At 39.6% G+C, this 21480-nt stretch overlaps 1 protein-coding gene and 1 long non-coding RNA gene across 5 annotated transcripts in view; both read left to right on the top strand.

Moving 5' to 3' along the window:
- Positions 1-21480, top strand: part of wdpcp (WD repeat containing planar cell polarity effector) — a 71780-nt gene that overhangs the window by 6317 nt on the left and 43983 nt on the right. For 2 of the 4 annotated variants that reach the window (XM_079362472.1, XM_079362471.1), the window contains exons 2-3: positions 15800-15884; positions 20225-20269. In XM_079362472.1, the coding sequence (XP_079218598.1) occupies positions 15824-15884; positions 20225-20269 (106 nt within the window). In that variant the 5' untranslated portion in view covers positions 15800-15823. Of the gene's footprint in view, positions 1-559; positions 613-15799; positions 15885-20224; positions 20270-21480 lie in introns of those variants that run through there. The other 2 variants (XM_079362470.1, XM_079362473.1) reach the window with 2 other exon arrangements.
- On the top strand, positions 621-5963 carry LOC306835765. The gene is made up of 2 exons (XR_013780691.1): positions 621-1710; positions 5599-5963. It is a non-coding gene; the product is annotated as an uncharacterized lncRNA (long non-coding RNA).

Genomic DNA, 21480 nt, shown 5'->3' with positions numbered 1-21480 from the left:
GACGGCCAGGGTCCGAATCCGACCTGTGTCTCCTTTCCAACATATCATTCCCCACTCTCTTCCTGATTCCAACTCTGTCCACAGTCCCTTCGAAGGTGGAAAATATCTAATCAACAAGGAATTTAACTTGGGTAGACTGTGCTCTCTCTGTAAAATGTAAACATTTAATAATAACAATTAACTATAAATACAAACATGTAATTAAAGACTGATATGTACACAACTAAATTATGTAATAATAAAGTTATCAGTTTAATAGTTTGCTGTTCTGACATGATGACTTTGTTGAAATCTTACCAGAGGATCTATGGCAACATAGCATTATTTACCAAGGAAGATTTTTAAGACACGGAAGTCAGCCACTTTGTTGCAACAATCTTACTTGTGTATATTGACGTCTCCCCTTTTCAGGTTGTTCTGAGGTTTTAAGGTGGAGAAAGTTTACTGAAAAAAAGTGTGCATCTTGTTTGGAAAAGGTTAATCTACCTTTTGAGCACATTAAGTTTGAGTGTTTTTATTCCCTGAAGGAGCCTGATCTAACTTGAATTGTCATGTCATGTGGAAATGTACCACACACAATTTGGACCCATAGCTGACCCACTGCACCATGATGTAAGTGTGTCCCATGCAGTTGAATCATGTAAATACTGCTGTATTTATTTCTTATAGTTATTTTATTCTTTCTTTCTATAGAAACAGTGTTTCAGGTTTTTTTTGGTTATAAAAATTGGCAAACTTTTCCCTTTATATCATTCCTTTAAGCTGTTAGTTCTCGGCTAGTAATGAGTTCCCTTTTCCTTGGTTAAGTAAATGTCAGAACATTTAGACAGCCCTGGTTGCTATGACTCTTTTCAAAAACAAGGGACTGGGACTTATTATTTAATAATAAGTAATAATTATAGTTTCCAATCTGCCTTGATGTTACATCTTTCTCTGTGAGTTTCTCTCTCTCTCTCTGATTGTCTGTGATTAAAACCTGAGAAGGACTTTGTTTCTAGCCAGATATTAAAAACCAACAAGCCAAATATAGAGAAAAAGAAACCTCTGTGAATACACCTACTGCCAACTTCTTGGCACTGATGCAGAACTATTCAATTAAATCTTTAATATTTACATAACACACACACACACACACACACACACACACACACACAGACATCAAGCCACCTTCAGAGGTATTTTCCCCTTATAAGCGAGCCTCAGTTCACTCTACCTTCTCTCTCTCTCCTCTTCCCTGAGGTGTTTGCATAGGGAAATGGTCCGTGAAATTTGTTTGATGGAATCAAACTCCATATTAAGACAAATACACATTTCAGAGCAGTTGATGGCCTGATTGATGGGGCTGTGTCTTCATTTCCTCTGCGCGTCAGCGCCAAAGATCTTTATCAGAAACAATAATATGAAGGATCATGGCTCGGCATGTTTTAGGGAGGGCATGAGATGTGCTCTTTTTGTGGTCTGACTTTGAATAAATCCTGGGTTGAGTGTCTGTATGTGTAAATGGGAATGTTTCGTGTTCCTCTACAGCAGTTATTTTCTTCATAGTGGACACAAGAGGGCACCAAACTGCCACATGCTGATGTCCTAATGAAAGGCCCCTCTACTGTAACACGCGTTTTCAGAACTCACTGAAGGATGACAACAGCAACACGCTTTCTGGATCCACGACCAGTTAATGTGGCAGCAAATGCACATAAGGGAGGACGGAAGGTAGTTTTTCTTTTTTTTTTTTTTTTTTTTTTTTAGTGAATGAAATTGTTGCTTAAGCATAACAAGGCTGGCTGACAAACCCTCCCTGACCCACTCCACCTTGCCTGCTCGAACCACCTCATTCATACCTCAAAACCCAAATCCCTCCAACTGGACCAGTGACGGCAACTCACTGCCGGCACTGGCGGTCACACCCCTCTGCACAGCAATAATGGGCCGCCACACAATTGGGGGGGGGGCCACATAACCGACAGCATTCCTGGTCCTTCCAAGAGGCCGGTTGCCTTCATATTGCCTGCAGGTTACCAGTAGCACTGCTCGGCCCTGTTTGTCTGCACTCACTAAAAGGAAAGAATGTTTTCCCCCACAACATGGCTGTGTGGGGATTAAGACCCATTTTGAGTGGCCCCGGGTCGTGCAGCAGATGTTAGCCAGGATAGAGCTTGTTGCCGTGCCGACAGTGAGCCGGCGGGATCGGCCCGCCCAGATGACTTTAAGCCTATGTACATGTATAAGAGAGATGGGGGGGGGGGGAGAACAGTGGTTGAAAATTTGTCTCAGTGGTCACAAACTAATTCATCCCCCGTTTTTCTCATCGTCATCACACACGGACGTGCAGAGATGAAAAGCTTCACAACTCTGGCCTCACGTTGCTCTTTGTGGACGGTTTTACCATGATGAATGGGAATGTGACTTCAGGACAGACTTGTTAAGGTCCAGACCCTTATAAGTGTATCATATTCACTTCACTATCTGTAATGCATTCTTATTAGCCTGTTTTGTATTTTCTGTAAGGTGTGAGTTTAACAATATTGACGTGCAACCTTTAAACCAACAGTCCTGTCGCGACTCTGACCCCACAAGCTGATGTTTTAATGTGATGTGTTGTTTTAACTGCTAAAGCTCTCAAGTGCTTGTCAAACAGGGCCTCCCATGAAGATTGTTAAATGCTTGGATTGTCTTACAGTTGGAAGATTAATTCTTGATCCATATGTCACAAGTCTCTGGGGGAAACTTAAAGTATTGATTTTAGAGGCTGAAAGTGTTCGATGACTCAACATCCCCAACATTGACCACTAAGTTTTGGTAATATTTCAAACTGATACCAAACACTTCCTGGTTCCAGCTGTTCAAAAATGAGTCTTTGGTTTTGGGCTGTTGGTTTAAAAAAAAGTTGTTTAAAGTCACTTTGGGCACACAGGCGTTGGCTGGAACTTATAACATTTTGCAAATTTGTTTGACCAACTTTTTAAAAACAATCTGCCTTTTCTTTAAAGGATATCAATCTGTAGTTGTTTAAGTTTTCCTTCATTTACAAAGTGAAATGCATACAGCAAGTGCTGTATTATTTATATCCATGAAGAGACTAATGATGTGTGATTGACATCAGGTTTTTTTTTTTTTTTTTCCCAGATTTACTGTGACTGATGAGAGAAGTACAATAAAAAGAAGCAAACCTGGTTGGATTGAATTTTAAATAGATCTCAACCAAACAATCATTTGACAGAAATGCTGTTTTGTGTGTGTCGTTATTTTCCAGCACTGTTTGGATTGTGGCTGCTTGGTGCGATTGTATGCTCATTTGATGTGAAAGACGAGACTGTTTCTTGACAGACTAGTCTGACTGCAGGGGGAATGTGTTTAACATGGGCGGGGGGGGGGGGGGGGCAGTAGAGGCCCCTGTGGTACTCAAAACGTAACCGTAAGCTCCAATGGAAAGAGGAGACATGTATGTGTATGACAGGACATGACTTGACCCAGCAGTCAATGCAGAGCCCTGCTATTGTTCTGAATGAACAGCAGAAACCAGTGTTGGAGAATTTCCCTTTCTTCTTAGTGTGTGAGTGTAGAGTGTCCTGTAGCTGGACTTCCAGTGTCACTGTACGGTCCAAGAAAGAGGATTGGATAAAGGTTGAGCTGTGCTGTGGTAAATTAAGAAAGAAAGAAAGAGTGCGGTAGAATGTTTGTGTTGCTTAGAAACAATCAAGTTTCCGTTTCGTTGTGGATCTGTTTGAGCTGAACCTGCCTTTGCTGTTTACTGCTATTACCGCTTGTTGAACTGATGTTCAAAAGAAATGCAACGTAATGCTGAGATGCTTTATAAATATAAATAAATAGATAAATATTTAAATAATAAATAAATAAATCCAACCATTTTTAGATATTTTTGTCTTTTTAATGTAGATGACCATTACATAATAGTGATCAAAACGGTTTTCAAAATCTAGATGAAGGTCACTGCGATTCTAAAATAGAAGTCTGAAAGACCCACCGCTCGGATCAAAGATTATACTACACGGATAAAGACGTGATAGACAACTGCCAGGAAAAAAGAGAGCAGAGACTTGACGCTGATTTGACTTCAAGGCAGGAGAGCATACTGCAGAGGAGAGGAGATATGACACTTGTCCGCCTCTGAGGTCACAGCAAAGAGAACAAACTTCTCAGTTCAAGTGCCATAGACATCCGACCACTCTCTGCCATGACAACCTGTCAGAGAGAGAGAGAGAGAGGCAGAGGGAGACACTGCCTGCTGAGAGGTGTCCAAGATGTCATGGCCTCGTCTGGGAGGTGACAGACAGCGTGTGTGTGAGTGTGTGACGGGGGAATAAGACTGCTGAGCGGTATAGGGGACGTTTATCGTGACCTTTCGTTTTGCCAGGGTCCATCTCCCTCTGTGCATCTGACAACAACTTTTAAAGACCTCGTCTTTCTGATTCGCTGACAGGTGTGTGTGTGTGTGTGTGTGTGTGTGTGTGTGTTTACACAAACAAACACACACAAAGTCTAAAACCAACTGTGGAAAGCTTTATACTGATCTGTAGTTTATGTATTTGTGTACACAAAGGAAACAAGCAGACTGTGACTTAACTGCGTTTCATTTGATCAAACATACAGATCGAAAGTAGTTTTACATCATCAACACCGTCAATAGCTTATCGGCATTCATATTTATACTGAAACCATGTTTCAAGTGTCTGTTTGTAAGCATAGGCTTTTCGTACTTCCAGGTTAATCAGTGCTTCATTAAAAGTGAAGCAGCGGCCAGTAAAATGAGAGGCCGAGGAGGGATTGTGTTCCAGCATGCTGCGTTTTATTCTTCACTGTTTTTTTTTTTTTTTAGATTTAAGTATGGGGAAACAACCTTTGATTTGACCTCATTGTCAACAAATCCTATGAAAAGACCAAAACTAACAATCACTTGATGCTACAGTACCAACAAGTCCAGTGTAGTCTGTACAGCCAGATCCTGATTCATCATATAAACTTTAGTTCTAAAAGGATTTCAACATACCAGTTAATGGACTACATCCTGACTGACAATGACGTTAATTACTAACAATTACTCTCATCCTCTTCATTAGTACATCACATCTGTGGCTTAAATCAGGACCCAAATAATCCACTATATTACATGTGTATTTAAATGACTGTCCCCGGGTGTTAAGGTTACCAAACCTTTTATCTTAAAAATACAAGCGGACCTTTCTTTCAAAGATTTCATTTAAGGAGGCACAAATAGGGTTTCGAGTAAACGGCGGTCTTTGGGTGTAATGTTACACAATGTAGGTTGTCGACATGACCTCGACTCTTCGCTAACTTCCTGTTGATAACAGCTTGAAGTTCAACATTGACAGGTTTGTCCTTTCATTGACACAACTTAAAGTACTAATCTGTCATTTTAAGAATTTTAAATTCTTTTGGAGTTACGGCATTGATCACATACTGTATAAAAGGATTTATGCCACAGCAAATGTAAATGGAATTACTTAGAAGGCATTTTGAAAACATGGACTTCTCCAGGACTTTGTAGTTCGCGTGTCTGCACACATATATCTAATTTACTGTTTGTAAGTTAATGTGTGTTTTTGACGTGTTTGTGGTCAGGAGGTGAGAGACGAACAACAGGGATACCAAACGGCTTTAAAGGAAGAAAATCCAACAGCATCAACACAAGGCCTGGCAGCGTGACACGCGTCACCTTCACTGTGACGGGGGACAGACACCGGAGAGCCACACGGTCTCTTTGAAGTCGGTCAGCAATTGTGCCGCTGGTTTGGAAGTATTGTCTTTCCTGCCCTTGGGCATATCTGTTGGGCAGATGAACTCGGCTTTTACTGAAACACTTGCCAGGATTAGACCTATTAGCTGAACGGGAGTTGAACAGTAGACGATCCTTGGTTTGGAGCAATCTGTTCTGAATGTGTAAATGTTTCAATCATTAAAACCAGTAATCTGCTTCTTCTTTTCAATTATGCAGTCAGCTCCTAATTAAGCAATACAATTAGTTTGAAAAGACATATATCACAAAACATTTGTTTTTCTCCTTCTCCCCCTGTCTGAGTCATTACTGCTGCTGCGTTTATGTTCTACTCCAGGCTTTGAGTAAATTCCTCTGCTGGAGGAGGTTTCTTCCCCCCCACTTCCCACCTTCCTCCCTCCATTATCTCCTCTAATGACGTTTACACATCTGCTTAGAAGAGCCTCCACTCATATAGCTGTGTCCGTCTTTCTCTCTTCTCTTCTCTTCTGCACATGCACACAAAAGCAAAAAAAAAAATTGGACTCTCCATTAGTTGTCCGTGGAGTTTGATAATCTAATATCAATGAATTTTCAAACTCCTTCCGAATTGTATCACAAAAAAATATTCTTTCGTTACAGAATAACGCACCAAGCAATGATGAGTGCCTTATTGTGGCCACTTATACAAAAGAAATGTATTGTATTTGTATTTGTGTCTTACTTGGAGTCATAAGAGAATCAAAATCCTTTTTTGAGAACTGGTCATGTCAAGTTGAAATGGTTACAAAGTTTATAATAATAATAATAATAATAACTTTATTTATAAAGCGCTTTCAAACAAAGTGCTGTACAGGTACTAAAAACACTATAGATGAGTGTAATAGTTCATTGACAGTTAATCTAAAAGTTCTCTAATAAGATGCCACTCTTAGCTTCAGGAAGTTTTTTTTTACATTTGCTGCATTTTCCTGAAATTGAATTAAAAAATAGAAACAACTAAAAAGCAGATTAATAAATCAGAAATGTCATACATTAAATCCCATTAAACTTGACCTTTCGGTCCTGAAGAAGTCGATTTATCAAGACTGTAGTCAGACGCTTTCATACATTGGTTTTGAATCACTGTATATTCCTCAGTGTCCTTTATTGTTGCTAGGAGATCTTTCATTATGAAGCAAACGTATTCTCCTACTTTGTCTCCCTGGATTCCTGAACTTTTCAACTTCTCACCTCCTCATGCCCTCCGACCAGGAATGTTACTTCTGGTGCTCTTCACACATGCACATTCGCACGTACAAACATGCGCGCACACACACACACTTTCTGAGAAACCCACGTACTCCCAAACGGCACTCAATGAAGAGACGAGCCCAGCAGTCATGTCACTCACCTTCATTTTCCTGCTGATTGACATGTCCTGTATAACCGTTCGCATATACACTCACACATCAAACACACATGCATACAGAGTGACTGTACCTGTCACCTCTCTTGAATAGTATTAACTTTACCTCATTTTGTTCTGCCTGTCCATCAACTCCATTCTCCTTCCACCCACAGATGAATGGACTGTTAAATGTGTGTGTGTGAAGGGTTTTCAGCCTGCTGCCTGGCGCCACCTTGCCCTGCACTTCCCATCCTCCAGTCCAGACCCTCTGTCTTTTAAAGGGATAGTTGAGAACATACACTGTGACTGCCTGTGGTGTGTGTGTGTGTGTGTGTGTGTTTGTTATCATGTGCATGTGTGTAAGTTAATACTCTGCCGGCAGGCCTCGCAGCGCTTTCACTCTGAAAAAAAAAAAAGTTTTCAGTTGGCCCCTTCTTTTTCTCCCCTCAGCAGGTCGAGTTCTGAAACGCCTTAGGTCCTCAACAACACCACTGAAGTAGAGTGACGAAGAGACAGACAGAGTGAGGGAGAGAGAACTTGACTCCTCCGCCCCACAAGTGACCCCTAGAGGGCTCCACTGTTTAATACACCCCACAATAAGCTATAACAATATTGTAGTAAAGATTCTCTTTACAAACTGGGATATTAATGTGAAATGGTTTATTGTTTGTGTCTCCCAATATAGGAGGCAATTTATGCATCTGACTATCAGTCAATCAATCAATCTTTCTTTGTATAGCGTCAATTCATAACAGGTGTTATCTCGAGACACTTTACAAAAAGGTAAAGGACCTTATTGTTTGTCTGTTAACATTAACAAAAGAGCAGGTAACAAGACCATGCTCATTGTTATGTTTACAAAAAGCAGGTAAAGGACCTTACTTATGGCTATATTACAAGAGCCCAGCTTAATCCGTCATAGCGTGGCAGCAGACCCGGGCTCATGACGGAACAGCCATCTGCTAAACTGTGCTGGGATGGGGGAGATGGGACAAGATGCAGAAAGAAGAGTAGGATAGGATAGGTTTGGGGGGGGGGGGGTTTGGGCAGGCCATCCTCATCAACAGTCTCAAGGAACCTAAGAGAGCTCAGGAGCTCCCAGAAAAAGGAGAGGTTAGAATATAAAGATAGAGACGAGCAGTAATAAGATAATATATTGTCCACTAGTGTTTCAGCTTTAGCTGATTTAGCTGAGCGCCTTAAAAAAGGGAATATGAAGCTCAAACGGGGGAAAGGCACTCTGCAGTGATCCAATCTTTCATCCGATCTACATTATTAGTTCAATCACGCGTGTAAGTGTGACTAACAATGCTGTCCACGACATTGTTTTCTCAACGACAACTTCAGTTTTGCTTCGCAGGGTGTTATTGGGACTGTAACCAGAAGTTCTTCATCGTTAACTGCTGGCTACACCAGAATCTGGAAAAGTTTGCAAAGTTTGCCCTTTGTGGTCAGACAGTAGCTAAAGTTGCGATGTAGTGTGCCGTGCTCATTGATAGCTGTTTTTAAGTCGTTAAAGAAACCTTGGACCCATGACGGCATTCTCAGACTCCTTTCAGCACTAAGAATGGAAACAGCTTCTTCCTCATCTTGATACATTCAGTGAGATGAGGTTGATGCTGCCATATGAGATGTTGTAAAACTTTTTTTTTTTTTAATTCTGCCACTTGACTATCAGAATCGTTTTTTTATGCCAAGTTTGCATCTACGCATTTGTCTTGGTGTAAAGAGTAGCTGTAGCTGTTTTGGACTTTAAGTGTAAACATAACAGTTCATGATTTCCTTTGAGATGATGTAATCATAGAAAACCAAAAATATCAAAAATCCAATGTCTTGTCTGACATGAAGTTTTTACACACTTAAACTGTTAGATTGCACTATGGCTGGTACTTAAAATATAAAGTACCCAAAGCTTTAACGATGCACAACTAGGAGTCATGAATGCAACACATCTGAAGACAAAAGCTTGACACAGATTTTCAGGGAGCGTGCCACCTGTGCTTCTCAGTGATATCAAGAAATGAAAAAAACTCAGTTTAATTAGGGTAGTAACTCCTGATCAACTATAGAGCATGCCTGAAATCCACCTTATTGAACATCCATTTAAAAATCGCACTCATTCAGTACGCTGATATTGACACCGAAATCAGGTTAAAATATAGCTCAAACTAATAAGACTGAAGTTAAAGCCAGAATGTATTTAATTAGATAAATCAACATTGTATTTCTTGTGCGTATCACTAAAGCATCATGCAAAGAAACTTCCAAAATGTAGAGCATGAAAATCCCTTACCAGACATACCAGTTCACTTAGACTCACAAATCTGTTCATATCACTCAGAATAATAATTATTATATTATTTTTTTAATAACAGTCAAAGAAAAGAAAAAATGGGTAAGGAAAACAAAACAAGATCCCCACACCAAGAAGCTCCCGTTCTTATAGACAGTCTATCTCCTGTCTCAGTGACCACAGCCTTCCCATGATGAACATTAGACTCCATTCAGCACCCCGACTCTTTGTTTTATCCGGGTTTTCACTTCCTCATTATCTCACTCTTTTTCTTTTTTTTTTTTAGCTGCACGTTTTCTCAGATTTTGTCCAACTCGCTTTGCTCCGATATGACGTTGGAAGCTTGAGGACTTCTCCCTCAAGAATATACTGAAGATAAGAGTCAGTGTGGAAGTCAGTGTGCATGGTTTCATATGTATGTAAATGTGCGCATGTGTACATTTCCTCAGGTATCACCAGGTTAAAAGATAGGAGAGTATGCACCTTTTCATGCATACCTATGTGCCCATGTGCAGCAGAGTTCACATATCAGGAGTCGGGAGAGATTGTGCGTGTGCAATGTAGGACTGACTTGAGTGCCTAAGTGTGTTTACTGAATACATGAGTCTATGTGTTCATGTAGCTGAGGCCCTGCAAGAACTCACAAGCAACTCAGAACAGATAGACTCAATACACACTTTCAGCCCGACTACCTCTGAGGGGGTATACTTTCTGCTTGTTCTTCTTTGTATGTTCTTCATGTCTGACTTCCACTCTGAGAGCCAAAACAGGACCAGGCAGTAGCTGAGAGAGAGTGTCTAAGAGATAAAGCTTCTGGGTGGAAAAAGTCACAAACTTTTCAAACTTTTTCCTCATATGAGAGAAGAGACGATAAAGAGTAGAGGAACAAAACTACACAAGAGAAAAAGAGAATCAGACACACCGAATGTTTGCCCTTTGAGAACGACGAGACGAAGAATGAGGAGAGGAAAAAACCGTCAGAAAGAGAGAGTGAAAGCTTGAAGACAGGGTCAGAAAGCTTAATGCATTTCTTATAGAAGATACCTCGGGGGAAAAAAAAACATGGGAGACAGGAAGAAAAGGCCGGGGACGAGTGAGCGGAAGGATGATAAGTGAAGGTACATGAGGGGAAAACACAGGAAATGGATGGAAAAAGTGACAAACGTAAACAAAGTCAGGGAAGAAAAGTGTGCGTGTGTGTGTGTGTGTGCGTGCGTGGGATGAGATGATGGCCTTGTGTCAGTCACCCTATGGCAGATCTTTAACCCTGTAATTTACCACATCACTCCTCTCGCACTGATGGGACCACTGCACTAACTGACAGCGCTGCCTCTGGCATGTGTTAGTGTGTGTGTGTGAAAATGTGTGTACCTGTGAGAAAGGATTCTGTCAAACAATGGTTGTGAGCCTGCATTTATTTTAGGCATCTCGCTCTCTCTCGCTCTCTCTCGCTCTCTCTCTCTCTCTCTCTCACTCTCTCTCTGAGAGCATTTGAAGACAGAGAGTGTGTGTTGGTAATAATACATAATAACACGAGGTGACCTGTAAGAACACCACACATCACTGAAACTGTGATTGGTCCTCATCCCCCTGTAAGTAATATCGATGCGCTGTTATGTGACTATAAGGAGGGCTAAGTTCAATCTTAACTGAAGAAACATCCCATAATGAATTTTGCCTTCCCACCTGTATGTCAGTGATTCCCAATGCATTTCATTGTTCAATTGTGTTAAAAACAACAACATCCTCTTAAATGCATTCCTGTCCCAGCTGGCTATAAAAGAACACAGCACTCAAAAGTCTCACCTGGCCTGAAAGGTAAAGCATCCTATGGAAAAAGCCTTTCACTTGATAGTTGGATGCTGAATTCCTCCCATTGATGATACTCTCACAAACATCTAGGGGGCTTTGTTGTACTTGGACTGTTTTGCACTTTAGTTCTAATCCCACATTGTTTACATTATTTAATAAACTGTGTGATATCGATGGATGGTCAATAACAGGATATGCAGCCCCCATGTTTACAAACTGAAAACATGTCAACCAAATACAGGTCACTGTTAGGGTGATAAATCATATTTTCTGCTACTCCCCCTTGGGCGCCCATAGTTTGGTAACTTTAGCCTGTGTAGATGAATCAACCGGATGTCTTAAAATAGCTGCATTTTTAAGTGTTAATGTATTTATTGTTGGGTGACTGGGGGAATTCAACACTTGTGTTTGGTAAGTTTCAATCATGTATAAAGTAGTGTATGTATAAAGTAAATGTTTATGTATACAGTAAATGTACTTTACTGTGTACATAAATGCACCCCAAGCTAATAAAACTCATTCAAGTTAAGACGGTCTTAAAACTGTTTTACACCTGTAGCAATAGTGAGTCACATTTAGATCTTGTGTTTTTGAGATTTGGCTGTTCCAATGTGTGAGATTTAAGAGGTTCACAAATGTCCTGTAGATGTTTCTCCCCCCAAACATGAGCAGTATCTGTTTGATTGGTAACTACAGAGCTGTGCAAATAAGGTTCAAATCAGTGTAATTCAAAATGTAATAATTTAAAGAACAGAATTTTCAGAGAGATTTTCTTGATCAATATTTTGAATCTTTTTCTATAAATAATCATGAATCAACCAACTCTTCACATTTCTAGCAAGGTTTCAGTAGAGTAACAAAATGTCTCAGCTTCTCTTAACAAGATGGACTGACTGGCCCCTGATTTGTCCCAGTTACTACATCTCACACTTTCTCCTCACCCCGACTCCTCTCAGAGTCATTAGACAATTTATATTTCTTACACCCACCAACTCACTACTTACAGTATATGTAATTCCCTATAGATGCATACTTACCATAACAATCCTTTCAAATAATTTTTTATTTTTAAATAATTTTTAGAGCCCTAAATATAACAACGACCCAAAATGTTATAACTCGTTGATAATGTAACAAAATGCTGTGGTCAGTTATTACATTATGGGACAGGCAAAATATTTTTCTACTAATAATCATACATTTTATTTGTATAACACTTTACATTGGGAAATCTCAAAGTGCTTACAGAGTTTAAAATAATCCAGAAATTGTGAGAAGATATAAAAAAATAAGCAGAAGGCCTTTTTTTAAAAAGATAGGTCTTAAGGCTTAATGCATTGATCCCAAGGGAAATTCAAGATCTTGAATGCTGTTCGACCAAACACATCTAGTTGCTGGTGAAAGCTAGTTTTGGATAATTGTTTTTTGTTTTTTTGTTTTTTTTATTATTGAGTTGTGTCTGTCAATTTCTTGGATCTAGATTTTTTTTCATTCAAAGTTTAAGATAAAATGTGCTACTTCATCAGAGGTATGGAATCGCGGTGTGTTTGCAAGCATATTGTACTACTTAAAGTAGAAATGTCAGGACATGTCAGTCTTCCACCAGAGACAGGATGTGGAGGAACAGCACGCTAGAAAGGGCATCCGTCAAAAATTGAACAAAGTAAAGTATTTGTGTGGTACGAACACCTTCTGTCCAGATGTACATTCAGTGCATGTGTAAAACAAAAGCTCTATGTTATTTAGTCTGTTAGCTTAAATAAATGTCTGTTTGGGTTGTGGCTGTGAGAACATGAAAGAGTGAGAGATGGACAGGACTGCAAACTAAAAGCGTTGAAAGGCTCCTATTGTTTCTCTCTTCTACTCTTGAGTTGCAAATCAATATTTACACAAAGTTCTGTCTTTTACTTTCTCTTCTATCTCTGGTACACACAGACATCCAAGCACACTCGTACAAAGACACTTTCTTTTGCTCTTGTTCCTCTTTGCACTCAAACACACAACCACGCACGCACGCACACACAAACCCTGGTGCACACTAACCACCCGGAGGGGACAGTGAAAGAAGAGCAGAGAAAGAGATGCAGAGAGCAGACAAGGTCGTAGTTCCTGTGGACTGTCTTTGAAAGAGGAGTCAGATGCTTTCCATCCCCTCCTTTGATGTTAAAGCAGCCTCTTTACTAGTGTAAAGACAGGGGACAATAACCTAGACACCCCGCCACCACCACCTCACACAGCCCTCTGTACACTGGCCGTACACACCCACGGAGCTCTGCGGGCGAACAGGCAACCCACAGCAACCCCAGCCAGAAATCAGAATGAGTGTGGCAGCTGTCCAGGATCTGTGCAACGCGTGTTTATGACTTTGTGTACTTTAAGTGTTAACGTTAAACTTTGTATGGGGGGACTTTTAGCTTTCAACGACATGTAAAACTACTGATGATCTTTGTTTGCAAGAGTATCACTGTTTGTATAATCCTGCTCACTCCAGTAGGTACAGATGAGAAATTAGACACTGTTAGAACAACAAGATTACACATTTAACGGTAAGGTTTTTAAAAATCTGGACTCTTTTTAGTGTCAATGGGTTAATGTGTTCACCATCGTCTGTGTGAAAATAAAGCAAGAAATGTTTCAGCCTGCATTCTTAGCATTGCTTATCATTAAGATAATGCTCCTTCTTTTTTGGGTGTTACTTCAGGTTTGACAGGTTACTTTTGGAAGGATATGACTGAGGGCTGTAGGTGTGTGTGTAGGTGTGTGTGTGTGTGTATGTCCTTTTTTTTTTTTTTACTCACCTGTGTTTCACGTAACAGCAGGGAGTTTGTCATGGACAGTAGTCATGGGTGTTTCATAAATAATTCAGGATTGGTTACAGGCTAGTTTTTAACTACAAGGCCAATGTGCAGTTAAAAAGAAAAAGTAATTGAAGGATAACATTATGGGGGGGGGAGAGATTCACTAGAAATGTTGAAAGTTGCATCCATAGCTGCTGGAGCAGACTGAGCAAAATACTCCATTGACATTCAATGAAAACCATCAATACGACAGGGGAAACCCCGCGGAGGAGCAGCTTAACCCTCTGACTGGAGAGTAAAGTGTGTGATAAAGAAAGTTGACCTGCCAGTACCTGTCTCACAGAATTGTCTTGTGTTCACAGCCTGATATGAGGAATGCTGCTTGCTTTGTCTCACCTGTCAGCTGCAAAGTGTGCGTCCGTCACTGCTCAGCTGTGATGTGTGAATGAAGGTCACCAGCCGTGACCTTGTCTCAGAGTCAGTCTGAGTTCACGTGCAGGTCTGTCTGTGTTTGGGAAAAGATCAAAATGGGCTTTCATATTGCTTTTATTCCACAGTGACTTTATAAAAAATGACAGGAATAACAATGTTACACGACGTATAATGTTGGATATTTAGATATCTTCTCTTACTATGACTACAAATACCATTTTTAGTGCTGTTACTTTTGCAGTCTGCTGCTTCCTTGAACCTTTCATTGACATGTGTGTCCTCTGAACATGATACGGCCTTTGTTGTGTTTGAGGCATTGCTCTGCACTGTTGTCTGCTTTTCTTCTTTCCGTCTCGCTTTTAACAAAATCCCTTTATTGTTCTTATATATCAGATCATGTTTTAAATCTCATTCTAATGTTCTTTTTTGCCTAAGTAAAGAACAGTGACTTTCCTGTGTTTGTATATGCTGTACAAACAAATCAACCATGTTTTAGCTTCTTTCTTTTTTTAACCAATACGTTTCCACTGCTAGCTCTCCGATACTTGCTAATTTATTGAGGTGTGAAAAGGACTTCAAACAATCAGTTTGAATCAGTAACAAATCAGATAACTACAAAAACACACATTTAACTCATTTAGATTACTATTATTGCCTTGATAGAAATGTCTTTACTCCCTATAAGGGCCTAATTATTACTCTTATCGTTTGCCTCATTAAAGATGCATGGATCATGAATATGTTAATGATCCACAGTCAAACAGCTGTGACTCTGTTGTTCATGTTAGACCATTCTTCTAGTCAACACCTCTGGTAAGTTCAGGTGAACATTAATCTTAACTTGTAAAGTAATGATTGATATAAAGTTACACCTGGATCTCCTCCTCTATCTTTGGACTGATTGGTTCCTCTGACATGTGTTTGAGCTTTGCCAGTCCAAAAAACTATGTATAAAAATGCAACAATTAGAGCTACTTAACCCTAAGCTATTGGATGGTGGTGATAAATTATCTGTTTCATTTCTTTCCAAAGGCTGTCCAATGTCACTACATATGTTATGTTCATTACCTGGTTTTAAAGTTACAATTACAAATACTTTTTTCTCGACGTATAAATATTTTGCCATTCAAGGTACATGCTTGAGTATTAACCTGCGGTCACACAAGTTTGCGTGAACATAAGCACTTGTGCCTACATGCATGCTTTGTTTGACCCCCGGGCCGGTTTATGTCAATCTGTTATGTCGTCTTGTCAAGATATGCATCTGCGGTTGTGTTCGTTCTGCCCCGTCTCTCTTTCTGTGTCTCTCATTTGTTCTTCCTCTCGCTCGTCCCTCTTTGCAGACTCGGGTTACACTCCTCTGTCAGATGGCGTTCTGCCTGGCTGAGCTGCACTTGTGGTCCACCAAGAGCTCGCTCCAAGTCAAAGGTAGCACTTATCAGCATGTTCAATTGGCATTTCTCTCTCAATGATTCTCTCCCCGGCTCCTTTCTCTGTATCCTCTCACTGCGTCTTGCTCCGGCTCTCTGTCATCACTCACTTTGTTTTCACACCTTCTTCTCCGTCTCTTTTTACTTTCTCTTTACTCTCTTCAAATACTATCCCATCACTGTCTGTTCATTCTATAACAGATGACATGCTTTATTGAATAAAATCAAAAAATGTTTATACTTTTTTTGTAGTTTTTTGTCCGAGAGAAATTTTAAAGACTCTGCATGATTTCAGTCCATAGACATGTTTACTACATGGACAAATTGAATAAACAAATTATGACAAAAGAGGGACCCAGTACACAATTAATTCAAACAAAAAAATAAGTATTCAAGGATTCTTGTGACTGGTTACAATCCCAGACTAAACACGAGTAAACCCACTCAATTGGAAACGAAAACAACAACTGAGATAACATTTGAATATGTTCTGAGTTGGCTGGGTGGCTTGTTGTTCTTTTAAAATGTATTGTTTCTTTTAACAGGAAGTGTGTTTTTAAGTGTGACAGTGTTGTGACAGTTACAACCTAATATGTTGAACATTGTTGTTTTATATGAGGCTGCTATAGTTCTATAATCACTACTATGAAAAACAAATCCTTCAACTCGCTTGTGATGAGTTGGGTACTGTTTAATTTTGCATTGACTTTGTGCTGCCAATATATTGGAATATTAAAATCCATGCTGCAAAATCAAATGTATTATCTTTGTGTTCCACAAATCCCAAATTTTTGAAACAATTTCACAAAATTTGAAACAAATTCACATTTGGAAAAAAAAAGAACTTTTTTTCAAACAAGAACACATTCACATTTTATAAAACACATGTACAAGATGTGAAACACTTTTGCCAATCCCCAAACAAATTTACAAAGAGAGAATCTTGACAGGGTATGCACCAAATGCCAGTTTTGACCCGGAAATGATAGGGTCATTTTGTTTGTTTTGACTGAAGGTCTTGGCAGTCTCCCAAACTATTATAGGACATTGATTTAGATGGAAGGACCAAATGCATAGGGGACAACTAAACAGCCAGACAATTCCAAGCAGAGGAAGTAATAGCGCTAGCTACCTGAAGTTTTTGTCAGACATGCATTAAATGAAAATACACAATTTCACTCCATTACTGTCCGCTAAGTCACTTGTAAAGTTATCTCAGCACTTGTGAATGTGTTTCAAATCTTCTACATTAGTTTTATAAAATGAATGTGTTTTGTCCTTGGTAAAAGTGTTTTGGTTTTGCACTTCCCAGACACCATCATAACCTGGCATCCTGTTTTTAACACAATGCATTCAGGAAGTATTAGTTCAGTCAGAGATCTGGGTTTCTCATGTGTTTTGTATAGTAGCAGTGCCTCTATTCTGCAGATTATTACATGTCAAACAGCTCCTTTAGCTTATTTTTACATAGAGTTAAACTTATCCAAGACTTGTTTGTAAAATCTTCGCAGGTCACTGTGGAACAAAGATCTTTTGGTGTTCGTTAAAGATGTTAATTGTCATTGTCACGCTACTTCAAGAAAAAGGTTCTCATCGATAAGTTATAATAATTAAGCTGCACATTACACCTCCTACATCAGCATCGTATGAACCTGGAGAAACCTTACCTGCTGAGTGGGTGTAAGTTTGACTTTTCTGTCAGTTTTTTGTGGGGGGGTGTGGGGGGGGGGGTTCTTCTTGCCACCTATCAGACAATCTGTTCCTTTGGAGAAACAGAGCATTTCCATCTGTTTTCTTGTTTTCTCCTACCTTCCATTCTGTCTTGTCTTTCACAGTCTGCTGAGCTTTACACAAAGATAGTGTCATTGTGTCTGACTGTGTGTGTGTGTGTGTGTGTGTGTGTGTGTGTGTGTGTGTGTGTGTGTGTAAGACAGGGTGTATATCCTAGGTGATGGTGACATATCCTTATTTGTTTGTTTTTTCCTGCTGTGTGTGTTTTCTGCTATCTCAGAAATGTGTGGATGGATACATCTGAGCACAGAGACCTGGTCGCTGAGGTGTGACGCTGCATATCACCACCTTCTTTACATCATATACATCCACCTCAAAAACAAAAACTTAGACACATATAAGCATCTACCACATGATCTTATGAAACATAGTTTTTTAGTATTTGTTATATGTGTTCTACATTTGTTTTTACACCTTCGTGGTATCCAAAAACTTTTGCTGTCGGCCACTGAGCAGCATGAAAGTTTATGAGTGAACTCTTCATAGAGACACCTTTTAAGGGCAACATTTATTATGAGGTAATAACTCATAATGACGATCAAAACGCATATTCAGATCGGACCTCTTGACTTATTATTCTTACCTGTCTTTGTGGATTTGTCTGTCTGACAGGATTTAAGTCCCAAGTCTCTGAGATGAGAAATGCAGCAGGTCCAAAGGAGGTGTAGCTGTAGCCTTGAAATGGGAAACTGCTCTGTCTTTGCATCAACATGTATCACACAATACACGTTAAAGTCAATGTGGACCAAGTGTGCTCTCAACCTATTCACAAAGCCATGATCTTTAGTAGACAATGCTCCCATCCGGGGTGGGACATTTTATGTCATTTGGATTGTCTATAAATCATCTGTAGTGTCCAGTGCAGAATCCAATTACTTACATAAAGATATATATAAAATAAATAATGACAAGCTAAACTCGATTAAATAAATGAGACACATTGGACCTGTTTACAAGACTATTTAATTAGATTTAATTTCATATGAGCAACAACATCGACATGCGGCTTCAATAAAGCATTCAAAAAAGTATTATGATATGAACTATTGTACAGTATTTATGATTTCTGGATACCATTGTTCAATATGAAACAGGTAATCTATGGGATTGATTGTAAATTCTTCTTCTATTTTTTTAAGACCAGATGTAGATTTGCCTAGCTCAATAGCTACGATGCTGCTCACTGAACAACCAATCAACTGCAGAGATCAATTATTCTCCAAGTCACAGTAGTTACATCTTCACACACATTCTACATAACTACTTTAGAATGAGTAATATGCTCATAATGAAAAGCTCTCCTGATTAGGAATGCTTGTGTAAAGAATCGAAGACTCAAAACAACAACAACATTTTAAACTCCAATTGTTTATCCTGACGTTTTATGGCAGGTCGATAGAGTCCCTAATAAAAGTTGGTATAGCACATGTGGCTTACCTTAATAATCAACATTGTTTTTCCAGTTTACCTGAATAGCTATACTAGTCAAAACATTATACAACAGAATATCCAGAACAGCCAAAATTAACCATTTTCTATAAATCCTATTTACCACTCATTTGGAAATCATAGATTCTTATATAAAGCTTGCAATTCTATTAGATGTGGAGACATTATACAACTAAGTTGATATAGTCTGTAGGTACTGGCCCAGGCCTGCTGCCTACAACAAAAATCGAAACAAACAAATGTTGCAACTCCATGCAGTTGAACCACAAATCCACATATTTCATGATATACGCCTAACCTGCACTGTACACCAAATTCATTGCTATGAAACCAAGTTGGATTTTGTTTAATATAAAGTCCAGATAATACTCAAGGTTATAAGAAACTCAAGAAAATCAAGTATTTACTAACTGTGTGCTTGTGTGTATTTGTGTGTGCTATCAGCTCTCCTGTTGTGTTAGTGTGACCTGGCCTCAGGAGCAGCAGCAGCAGCAGCAGCAGCAACAGTCGTGAAGCGATAAAGAAACGATGTGTTGTGCGAATCCGAATCTGGCTGCTTATGGTTTTGGGCCTGCAGGAATAACACTGACAAAAAAAAAAAAAAAAAAAAAAAAAGCTTCACCTCAGCAGTTTGTGTGTGTGTGTGTGTGTGTGTGTGTGTGTGTGTGTACCCATCAGTATGTGTGTTTGAACTGGTTACCCGCTGTTCATATGTTTTTCAAGCTATCTGCTGATTCTGTTCATCGACTTTCAAATGTATATGTCGTATGTGTGTAAATCAGGCTGCAACCTCAGGTGGGACGGGTTCAGGCACACTCCCTCTTTATTAATACCCCCCCACCACCACCACCAACCCCAGCCGGCCCTCCCACCGCCTCCTCCCCCTCACAAGGCCTTATCTCAGCTCAAACCGTGGTGCTGGCAGACGGGACAGGCCACTGGCTGATAGCGATTGTTTATCCCACGGTGCGAAATTGCTGATCTGTCTTCTGCTTTTCCCTGACAGCAAGATGATCATCATCCTCTCTCTCGCTCTGTGTGTGTGTCTCTCTCTCTCTCTCTCTCTCTCTCTCTCTCTCTGTCTCTCTCGCCCCACAGATACAGATATTGGCACCTATCAGTACTACGATAAAGGAGAGCCAGGTAAATAGTGTTTATATTGGATGTCTGTTTGTGTTTAAGATAAGTTGCATTTGTCTTGTTTTTAGAATCTATGTGCTTTCCTCATATATGAGGAAGGGCTTTCCTCAGCCTCTCACCCTTGCATAAGCCCTGACAAACATACACTCCTACACACAAACTATTATTTTGGCCTGTTTTAGGGTCTTACACCCGTTAGCTACACATACGCTCGTCCACAGCCTAATAGCTATTAGTATGTAGGATTTACACCCTAAAACCTTCTGCACATACCACACACAAACACCCAGATTATTAGGCCTCCAGGCTTCTATCTCTTTCACTCTCTGTGTTCCTGTTGACCTGGGGTCCTGACACACAGTGATAGGAAAACTAAACTGTTGACTTTCTGCTAGATCACATAGCATGAGGCCCCATGTAGTCCAGCCTCATATTGCCTCAGGCCAAGAGGCTTCAGTTATCATCAGGAAGCGCTCAAATTGCTCCCCCACAGTCAAAGAAGTGTGGACATGGGACGGAACTTCCTTTACTTTAAGTTTATTTCCAGAAATGTATTCCTGATTTTTATTTATCTAAGTCTACACTAAGTTTCATGAGGAAGATGGCTGCATTATGGTTAGCTGCCACCTCCTGTATTTGCCAGACTTGAAAAAAGAACAATAAGAATAAATAAAAGGCTGAATGCACTTGTTGCAGTCTTCAGACTTCAGACAGTTCAGACTTTTTCCAATACGTCGCTCCAAAATAAGGATTCATTACGTGTTTCTTCAGGAATTAAAGTACAATTTCAATGTGTAAAAATGGGGACATTAATATTTAAGAACATTACAATACACTTTTCAATACTGCAGCATCAAGCACATTACATACCACATATATTGGAGCCTTTGGAAGCTGTGTCAACCTGGCCTATTTGTGATCAGAGTCTGATCCTAATATTTAGTTTAAAGAGCTGTTACTTTGTCTTTGGTCGATGTAACGATTCAACTATGAGAATATACCATTTTAATCTTCAATACAAACAGACATTTAAGGCTGAGGGGAGCAGCTTGTTGAAGCTTATTTTTTGGGGTCATTTCTAGAAACAACATTTTGGAATTAGTCATGTTATGTACTGTTCATAAAAAAAAAGAAGAAAATGATTTAATAAAAACTTAACTTTGTTTGCCTTGTAGAACAGTGAATTCACCACAGTGCTGTCTTCTAACTCTTTC

This window comes from Symphodus melops (assembly GCF_947650265.1).
Source record: "Symphodus melops genome assembly, chromosome: 15".
Lineage (NCBI taxonomy): Eukaryota > Metazoa > Chordata > Actinopteri > Labriformes > Labridae > Symphodus > Symphodus melops.
This window is presented reverse-complemented; position numbering and strand designations above follow the sequence as displayed.